Raw genomic sequence first — 9932 nt, forward strand, 5'->3', positions numbered from 1 at the left:
CCTCTGTCCTTGCCTTCTGTGGCAATGGAACCTTACCTGGACGCCTCTACCTTCAAAGCCCAGAACCTGACAAATCAGTCTTTGAACTTGGTGGAAGTAGGATTAGGGGGTGGCGTGCAGGGACTGTGACTAGATTCTAGACCAGTCCACTCTAACCAGGAGGGAACAGAGAATCCCTTTGCAAAGCTTGCTTCTTGCCTGGTCATAGCGTCTGAAAGCCTCAAGCCGTATCTGTCTGTGTCACCATTGAAGGCCGAGCTGGCTGTTGGGAAACCAGGCAGCTGGAGGGAGCAGGCTGAGATGCACAGGTCACTGCTGGAGTCAGAGGAACCTGCCACCCACCATGCCTGACTTCTTTCTACCCTTCAAAGGCCCCCAGCCCTGGAAACCCTTAAACAGAGTATGAACTTGGAAGAGCACTGTTCTCTTTTACCTAAAGTGGAAGTTCAAAGTCCCTGGAGGCTGGAGCGCCCTTGCTGCTCTCTGTGTCTGGGCAGCTCGTTCCTGCTTGTGATTGCCTTCATTGTCATATCTCCAGTGCGCCATGAAACCACCAACCCGCAGAGACTCTCCTCAGTTAACAGAGAAGGTAACTTCAGAGCAAAGCTGGGGAGGGCACTCTGTGGTAAATGCTTCTCAGGAGCAGCAAGCACTTCTGCCAATACCTTTAATCCCAGCACTCGGGAGGCAGAGGCAGGCAGATCGCTGTGAATTCGAGGCCAGCCTGGTCTACAAAGTGAGTCCAGGACAACCAAGGCTACACAGAGAAACCCTGTCTCGAAAAAAAATTTTTTTTCTATAAATTCCCAGCTTCCACCTGGCAAGGTCACCGTCGCTAATCTGGCACATCCGTCGCTAATCTGGCACATCCTTTCTGAGAGTGTTGCACCAGCCCTGGCTCCAGGGCCATCCCCTGCCTCCTCCTACCACAGGAGAACCTTCTGTATTCCTCCAGAAGGTTTCTTCTTCTTTAAAGGCTCATCCCTCCTCCAGGAGCCCCACTTTTATCACTCCAAGATGCCCTTCATCTGTGGACCCCACTTCTACCAAAACTTGACACCCAATAGACAGTACACAGTGTCAATTGCAAATGAAGTTTATTACGCAGACACCCAAACCGTAGCACTCAGAGAGCAGAGTCCATTTGAGAGGCTATGTACACAGAAGCATAGTTCCCCACACCACTGTTGGGGGGATGGAACAGGAAGGCTAGGCCCCCCACCCCCCGGCTCCTCAACAGAGCACCATCTGGGAAGAGAAGCCAGGTAGGCAATGCAAGGAGGAGTGGCTTGGGCACAGCTTGAAGGCACGCTTGGATAACACAGATTCTTTCCCAGAACACAGCGTCTCTGACTCTAGTTGTTTAGGGCAGATCTTTCATCACCCTCTCCCAGAAAAAAATAAATGCTATCAGAGGTGGGTTACAAATATTGGGGTTACTCTGAGTTAGAGATGCAGAGATACAGCTGACATTCTGGAATCAAAGAGTAGGGAGGGGACCATGTCTATCTATAGGAGAAGGTCACCCCGGAGCCGCAACCTTCCCCTGACACAGAACCACCCCTCTCAGAGCTGGAGCCTCCCCTGGAGCCTCCTCCAGATCTGGAGTCTCCTCCAGAGCTGTATTCTCCTCCTCCAGATCCACTCCTGGAGCCTCCTCCAGAGCTGTAGCCTCCTCCTCCGGATCCTCCCCTGGAGCCTCCTCTGGATCTGGAGCCTCCTCCAGAGCTGTAGTCTCCTCCTCCGGATCTGGAGCCTGCTCCAGAGCTGTAGTCTCCTCCTCCGGATCTGGAGCCTGCTCCAGAGCTGTAGCCTCCTCCTCCGGATCTGGAGCCTCCTCCAGAGCTGTAGCCTCCTCCTCCGGATCCTCCCCTAGAGCCTCCTCCGGATCTGGAGCCGCCTCCAGAGCTGTATCCTCCGCCTCCTCCAGATCCGTATCCAGATCCTCCTCTAGAGCCTGAGCCCCTCCCTCCAGAGCCATAGGAGCTTCCTCCTCCATAAGATCCTCTTCCTCCTGAACTTTGACCTCCAGAGCCAAAGCCAGCCTTTGATGCCACAGAGGAGGAAATGGTGCTGCTTGTCACAGCTGTGGGAGAGATGGTGTTAACGCAGGAGTTCTGACGACCTCTACCCCCCACTACCCCATACATACAGGAAAATGCCCCTCTACGTACACATAGACACGTTGTCGCTGAAGTCTCCAGCCATCCTGTCAGGGAGAGAAAGGAAGGGATGTGTGATGGGCATCTGGACAGCATGGATGACTGAAGTCGCTCTGCAGCTCCCACCTACACTGACAGATAGATGATGGACGGCCACAGAGGTGGTGACAGACCCCCCAACACTGGTCTATAGCCTCCTGAGGTCTTGCACTGTAGATCCAGAGTGGCTGAACAGCCAGGTCATTTCTGACTGCCTACCTCACTTTGCACTTACAACTCAGGGAATCTGCTATCCAGAATCCATGCCACGCCCAACATTTCAAAATGAGGCTGCACTGCAAACTTTCTACAGGAGGAACTGCAGCCCTGTGGAACTAACTGCCTTCCCCCCTGGGCTCCCAGCCTCCTGCTCCCCCCACCAGAGCCTACGCCGTCCCAGCCCAGATCCCAGCGCCTGGCAGCTCCTTTGTCACATTGGCTGCTGACACCCAGGGCGTCCCTAAGGGCACATGAAGCAAAGGACTCCTCCTTAAAGTTGTCAAGTGACTCTGTTTGTCACTCTAGAGCCCTCCAACACATTTGATACACCTCCCCGCTCTGGGTCAAACTGTGCGGAAGGAAGCTACTCGTCCTAACAACCTGGAGAGACCCTTCAGCCTGTCAGCCTGTGTTCACGTCATTTTATTTTCTCTCTCTCTCTCTCTCTCTCTCTCTCTCTCTCTCTCTCTCTCTCTCTCTCTCTCTCTCTCTTTCAATTGTTTGTTTGTTTGTTTTTCAAAACAGGGTCTCCTGTGTAGCCTTCTCTGTCCTGGACTCGCTTTGTAGACCAGGCTGGCCTCTAACTCACAGTGATCCACCTGCTTCTGCCTCCCGAGTGCTGGGATTAAAGGTGTGTGCTTATTTTCTCTTTTTAATGACCAGGACGTTTAGACGATCGCCTAGTTTAGTGTCTGCTAATAGGGCCCTGCTTGTCATTCTGTCCTGATAAGAGAACAGCGCCACTGTTCTCATTCTGAATGTTTGCTTGGAGAAGCATGTTGATACCAGTCTCACTAGTCAGCCGCTGCCGGGCCCTCAGCTTTCTGTCCCTTCACCCCTGCTCTGGCTCCCAGAGAAAGGAGAGTGTAGACCACAGCACCCTCCCTGGCGGCCCCTCACCTGCACTCCTCTCCTTCCAGCAGCTTCCTGTAGGTGGCGATCTCCACATCCAGGGCCAGCTTGACGTTCATGAGCTCCTGGTAGTCCCTCAGCAGCCGGGCCAGGTTCTCTCGGGCTTGCTGCAAGGCCTCTTCCAGGTCAGTGAGCTTGTTCCTGGCGTCCTTGATGGCATGCTCCCCACGCTGCTCTGCCTCTGCAATGGAGTCCTGTACACCCTTGCACTGTGAGGAAAGAAGAGAAGGCCTCTGTTTGTACAGTGGGGTCATCCTGCTGGAGGAGATGAAGGGTGGGACACTCAGTGTAGGTGGCCGGAATCACCAGCCCTCGGAGTCCCAGCCACGCCCCTCCCCTTATGGAGTTAGCAGGTGTTTCAGACAGCTGTGCTAAGACCTGTGGCTGCTGTCCTGACCTATCTTCCTTTCACATGCCTTTGCTTGGACCTGTAGGCTTTCGCTGCCATGCCCTTGACCCTCCCAACACAGGAACGCACCAGCCGCCCTCTCCACGTGCGTAAGATGGCGCTCCATCCTGTACAACTTCTGCTACCTTCTCAGCCGACTCTGAGCATCAGCTCCAAGGCCAATGCCAATAGCCAGCTTGGGCCAGCCCACTCACTGCCCCTCTGTGAACAGAGTCACCACAGCTGGTGTTGAGGGCTTGTGCCATGCAAGAGTGGGAAGCTGTGTCAATCACAGCAAGCCAAGCCAAGCCAGATTTTTGCTTTATCTGCCATCGCTCCCTTTAAGTCAAGCAGTGCTTTCCCATCGCTGACACGCATTTCAGAACATTTCTTGAACTACTCTAAACGTCTAAGAGCGTTGATCTGGAGGAAACTGGGACTGGTGCAAACTAAATGTCTGTCTCCCTTTCCTTCCTTTACACTCAGAGAGAGGGGTTGGGAGGAGATGGGGCAGGGGGAGGGATGAGGGGAAATGGAGAGAGAAAGGGAGCGAGAGAGAGACAGAGACAGAGAGAGACAGAGAGACAGAGACAGAGAGACAGAGATAGAGAGACAGAGACAGAGAGACAGACAGAGACAGACAGAGAGACAGAGAGAGAGACGGTGAGCATCAAGCCTCACCTGCTTCTTCACGTGCGCTATCTCCCCCTGCAGCCTTTGGATGGTACGGTTCAGCTCACTGATCTCCATCTTGATCTCTTTCAGGCTGTCCCCGTGTTTCACAGCAGTGACCTGGAGCTCTTCGTACTGATGAGGGGAAAGGGAGAGAGTTCACAGGGAAGTCTATGTGTGGAAGGAAGGCTTCGCCTGAGCTGAAGAAGGCTGGTGACAGGCCAGGAGTGCTCAACCGGCCAGAATGTGATGGCTGCACTCACAGCAGGTAAGAAACCATCTCGCACGACCCCAGGGCTCTAGCGCCCTTCTCTGTGCTGCCTCACTGGGCAGACACTCCGAAGCTCAGCCCGTGCCTCCCTCTCCACCCGCAGGCCTTGCCTTGCTGTGGTACAGCTCATCGGTCTCAGCCTTGCTCTTATGGGCGATGATCTCGTACTGACTCTGAACGTCAGCGATGATGCTGTCCAAGTCAAGGTTCCGGTTGTTGTCCATGGAGAGGATGACATTGGTGTCAGTGACGTTCTGTTGTAGCTGGGACAGCTCCTGCAACACACAGACTGGTCGGCCATGATGTTCTGCCCACAGCCACGGACGGCGGCAGGCCTCCCTGCCCTGGCACTGAGGAAATGTAGACTCTCAGACTCAGTGTGCCCTGGGTGGGGAAAGTGGTATCGCCACGGGGCTGTCCTGGGGATGGGCGATGATGGCACCTGGTCTTCGTGAGCATGCTCATAAAATGCCTTCCACCATGCCTGTGGATCCCAGAGAGAAGCTGGTCCATGGCAGATCCCTTAAAGTGCCCTTCCTATCTCAGAAATGTGCTGGGGAGCAAGCAGGAGGCATCACGCGTTTTAACAGTGTAGTGGGAGCGAGGCAGTTCTCTTCCAAGTGGAGTAGGGCATGCAGGGGACAGAGGGGAGGGAAGTCCACCTGGTGTGGCCACACCTCCCTGTGACATCAGAAGGACCCATCTCTCTCCCCACTGACTCTGAACTAGGCAAACACCTCAGGGCACTCTAAGGCTGCACGGCATGGAAGTCAGCCAGTCAGCCAGCCCCTGTTACAGCGGACTTCAGCACTGCAAAGGATTTTTCGTTAGTGGGAAGTAAGGGGCTCTCGGGGACAGCTTCCTTTACCATATCATAGAGTGCTCTCAGGAAATCGGTTTCCTGAGTCAGTATGTCCGCCTTGGCCTGCAGTTCTGTCTTGTCCATGTAGGAACTGTCCACATCCTGCAGAGAAAGATACATGCCACCACGAATGCCGCCCCCCACCCCCAGTGGGTCCCAGCTTCTCTCTGATGCCTCCACCCAGTCCCTGCCAGGTAGCTGCCCTCTGACAACCTGGGCATTTCCAGAGGAGCTGCGTCCCCCATGGAGCCTCACTTAGCACAGAAGCCATCAGGCTCCCTGTAAGGAGCTCCATGCCAAGACCCACTGCACACTCACACCAGCACCATGGAAAAAGCAGTGGGCCGAGCATTGCACTAGTCTCCCTCCTGCTTGGGGCATGATGAGTTCCCCTAGCAGGGGAGACGGCTTCTGTGTCCTTTCACGGCCATCATGCCGCCCGTCCTGCCGCCCGTCCTGCCTGACCATCCAGACTCTCCTGGGTTTACCTGGATTACGCTCCAAAACTCTTGCAGGCCCTAGGCTAACACTTTGTAGCTTTCTAGTTCAAACCTGTATGGGCATACTTCCTCAGAATGCAGGCGTTCTAAAGAGCCCCATTCTGCCTCTGCTTTTTGGAAGAATAAAGGGGTTCCTCCCCCCCTCCCCGCTTGGTATTTTTTTTTCCATGACAGTCTTTAAGTGGGTTGTTGGTGAGAGACACTCTCCCAAATACAGTAAGCAAATTGGAAAATCGCCTATGAAGTTGGAACACAGAGGCTCCTGACGTGCCCCACCCTGTCCCTGGCCGTGTGCACGCTCCCAGCGGGTTTCTGACCATCTCTCTAGACACGGAGCTGTAGTGCAGTCCTGCTCCTCCCCCGCCCACCCGGCTAGTCCCTCGCTCACCTTTTTAATTGTCACGAAATCGTTCTCGGCAGATGTGCGTTTGTTGATTTCGTCCTCATATCTGTGGATCCCCCAAACAGCAGTTAGAGCAATTCTGCTTGGCCAATTTTTTTTCCTTTCCCCTCTCTCCTGGAAGATTAGACCCTCTTTGAACACCTAGATTTAAACTAGCCCAACATGGAGGCCTCTTTCTACAAATTAACTCAAGCGTGTGTGAGCTCCAAACCCCTGCCTCCTTTGCAACCAGGGAAGAGGCCCCTCCACCCCACCCTGGTGTGCCAGCGACTGCTGCTGGGAGGTCAGCAAGTGGATGGTGGCCTCAGTCCGAATCCATCTCCACTCAGGGTCTCCTCTGTCACCTACTTCTTCTTAAAGTCTTCCACAAGGTCCTGCATGTTGCTCAGCTCTGAGTCCTGCGCGCTCCGTTCTGTGGAGAGCCCGTCCACTTGTTTCTTGAGCATGCTAATGTACGCCTGGAAGACGGGGTCCAGGTTGGTGGTGCGGGTGCCCACATCCAGCTGCTGCAGCAGCTCCCACTTGGTCTGCAGCACCTGGTTCTGCTGCTCCAGGAAGCGCACCTGCAGGGGTCAGAGGAAGCAGACACAAGGTCAGGGGTCACTCTCACCTTGGGAGTCACAATGCTTCACCCACACCATGGAGGAGGCGAGTGGAGGTGGGGGGAGGGGGGCTGGGAAGCACCAGGCAGAGCTTCTGAGCGCCCCCACCCCTACCCCCGACGTCAAACACGGAACATTCTATAGACCTCTGGCACTGCATCTGTACGGCTGCACCCTCAGAACTTCAAGCTCACTGTTTGGGTCACAGCTCCTCCCCAGATTCACAGCATTTTCCCTCCCCCTCCCCCCCCCCCGACTTAGCACTCTGCCAAAGGCCTATAAATTCTGAAGAAAAAAAGAAAGAAAGAAAGTGGGCTGTTCCAGTAGCAGATTGCACCGAACAGATGAGTCCCAGGGACAGGAGGGACTTCTCCTCCTGAGTTTTAAGAGCCCTGTAAATTCATGTCTAATTGAAGCCAGAGGAACGAAGACAGCAACACCCCAAGGTGACACCAATAAAGACTTTACGGGTCACCAAAGTGAGACTGGTTTCGACTGGGATTTCAATCATCCACAAACATATTCATGCACAGGTTCCTGGGATTGATTAGACTCATAACACTCGTGAGAGGCGGAAGCCACCATCTCTCTCTATTCCTTTCGAGTCCTGTGCTCACCGGGCCCGAGCTGCTGGGTTATTACTTGCCTATTTCAGCTCTTTTAAGACATCAGGATTTTCTACAAATAGCATGTATTTAGACTGTAAAAAAAATGTGGTCCACAAGACCACCATCTCCCCTGTTTGGCCTCATCAACCACTCCTGAGGGAAAGTCCGTCATCTCCTCTTCAGCTGGCACCACAAGTGCAGCATCTCAGCTCAGCATCTTGTTACAGAGGGCTGCGCCCTCTCCTGCTCACCTTGTCGATGAAGGAGGCAAATTTGTTGTTGAGGGTTTTGATCTGCTCCCGCTCCTGAGACTTCACGTTCTGGATCTCTGGGTCTACTTTGACATCAAGAGGCTGCAAGAGGCTCTGGTTGACAGACACTTCGTGGATGCCTCCACCAGGGAATCCTCCTGGGCCCCCAAAACCTCCAAAGCCACTGCCACCTCCAAAGCGGCCTCCACCAAAGCCGCCCCCACCGAATCCACTGCCTCCGAAGCCACTGCCGCCTCCGAAGCTGCTGCCACCTCCAAATCCTCGGCCACCTCCAAATGCTTGGCCTCCTCCGAAGCCGCTGCCACCTCTGCCGCCAAATCCACCACCACCGTAGCCAGCCACGCTAGAAGAGATGCTCTTGTACCCTCCAAGGCCAACAAGACTCCGACTGCCAAAGCCTCCTCCTCCTCCTGCTTTGTCACCACCATGGCGGCTCACGCAGGAGAAACTGGTGGTTGACCTCCGGCTCCCTCCGGAGACCACAGCTGAACCACTACTAAAGCCCCGGAATCCAGCGCCTCCTCCACCTCCTCCGACTCCTCCCCTTCGGGACTTGCAGGAGATTTGGCAACTCATGATGTTTTCTTCCTCAGCAAGGAGAGTTGAAGGTTCCTGAGCAGATCCGAGGCTGGAGACTGAGCTGTGCATTTGGGAGACTCATAGGGTCCCCTTATATACCTGCCAGGTAGGTGTTGGCCAGCTTGGGTGTGGGCCCACTTATGCACGGGCTTGGTCTGCCTGGGAGCTATTCTTGGCAAGTGATTATCAGTCTAATGGCCATTAAAGCACCTACCAATCAGCTCCATTCCAGAACCTGCTTTGATTGCGGACGGCTCCTGATTATCTGCACATCTGTCACGCAATTTGATTTTTGTAAAATCATCAAAAGAGGAGATTAGGATTTGGGTTTCTCAACCTGAAAAAAAAATTGTCGCACAGAATGCTGCTCCCTGCTCTGGACCAACCCACGGGAAGCTGGCACCACCCAGGCCCGTGTGGGCTTCCCAACCCACGGGAGGCCAGCCCCCACCCAGGCCCGGGTGGGCTCCCCACCTAGCTCTCACTCCAGCTTCCCAGCTCTCTTGCTTCCCTGAGTCGGTGTTAGGGGGAGTGGGCGGGGGGGGGGGGGGGATGGGGAGGTAGTCACTACCCTGCATACCACAAGTGTGGTGGAGCCACCAGGGAGAAGGTTCCAGAGAGAAGCTGGCCTTTGATGCTGCGCCTCTGCAGCCATCTATCAGAACACCTTAGCCCCTTTCTTCCCAAGCCACCAAATAGGCACACGACTGAGCTCTAGGGATGGGACGATTTTTTTTTTTTTTTTTTTTTTTGGCCCTGTCACCGGAAACTTTATGACCATGAACTTTGTCACTTTCTGCATGAAAGCAGAAGGATGGAGGGCAAAGGGATGAGCTCTGTCCTCAAGTCTGTGGTGGCTTAAGGCGCACGCAGAAGTGTTGCTTTGAGGTCCAAATGTGGACCAAGGGTGATTCAGAAGCCATGTAATGCCTTTTAATTTTGAAGGCCATAAGAAGGTACTCATCCCTGTCCATATGGCTCTGCACAGAAGAGAAATGCTGTGCAGAAACAGCCAACTCAAAGCCAGAGGTTCTAGATTCAAAAACTCAACTTTGCCCTTTATTGGCCATGTGACCTTGAATTAAACTTTGCGTCTTTGTTACCTTAGCTGTGGAGTAGTATTGTCCTGATAGCCAAGGCACTGTGGATGTTGAATGACATTATTGTCTTTTTCTTTCAACCCCAGTGTGCTAGCCTCTCTTCTAATGGCCTAGGTCGCACTCTCATTGTGTTTGAGAGAAATGGCAGCGGGTAACTCACGCTGTTCTGCGAGCCTCGGTTGCTCTGTTTCCTCACCTATAAAAAGTGAGAGAAAGAGGAAGAAAAGGGGGATAAGGAAGAAGAGGAGGAGGATGAAAGGAAGAAGAAAGATGGGAGGAGGAAAAGGAAGGAAGAGGAGGAGGGATGATGATAAAGAAGAGATGATGATGGTGGTGGTGATGA

The 9932-nt window shown here is 53.9% G+C and overlaps 1 protein-coding gene across 1 annotated transcript; it reads right to left on the minus strand.

Annotated features, from left to right (window-relative positions):
* Positions 1 to 1316: 1316 nt before the first annotated feature.
* Positions 1317 to 8545, minus strand: Krt2 (keratin 2). Its single transcript, XM_051160396.1, has 9 exons — positions 7890 to 8545; positions 6777 to 6991; positions 6414 to 6474; positions 5532 to 5627; positions 4774 to 4938; positions 4402 to 4527; positions 3321 to 3541; positions 2175 to 2209; positions 1317 to 2086 (listed from the first exon to the last, which is right to left on the minus strand). Exons 1-9 carry the CDS (start codon positions 8484 to 8486, stop codon positions 1506 to 1508), a joined length of 2097 nt encoding a protein of 698 aa, XP_051016353.1. The 5' UTR covers positions 8487 to 8545; the 3' UTR covers positions 1317 to 1505.
* Between the last annotated feature and the right edge of the window lie 1387 nt (positions 8546 to 9932).

This window comes from Acomys russatus, chromosome 17 (genome assembly GCF_903995435.1).
Source record: "Acomys russatus chromosome 17, mAcoRus1.1, whole genome shotgun sequence".
Taxonomy (NCBI): Eukaryota; Metazoa; Chordata; class Mammalia; order Rodentia; family Muridae; genus Acomys; species Acomys russatus.

Excerpts from the sequence above, each read along its gene's own strand:
- Krt2 (XM_051160396.1), bottom strand. The coding sequence starts at position 8,486 with ATGAGTTGCCAAATCTCCTGCAAGTCCCGAAGGGGAGGAGTCGGAGGA. Across the intron at positions 4,528-4,773 it reads ATGAGCTGTACCACAGCAAG|TACGAAGAGCTCCAGGTCAC; the intron begins GCAAGGCCTGCG and ends TCCCCTCATCAG. Across the intron at positions 3,542-4,401 it reads TAGCGCACGTGAAGAAGCAG|TGCAAGGGTGTACAGGACTC; the intron begins GTGAGGCTTGAT and ends CTTTCCTCACAG.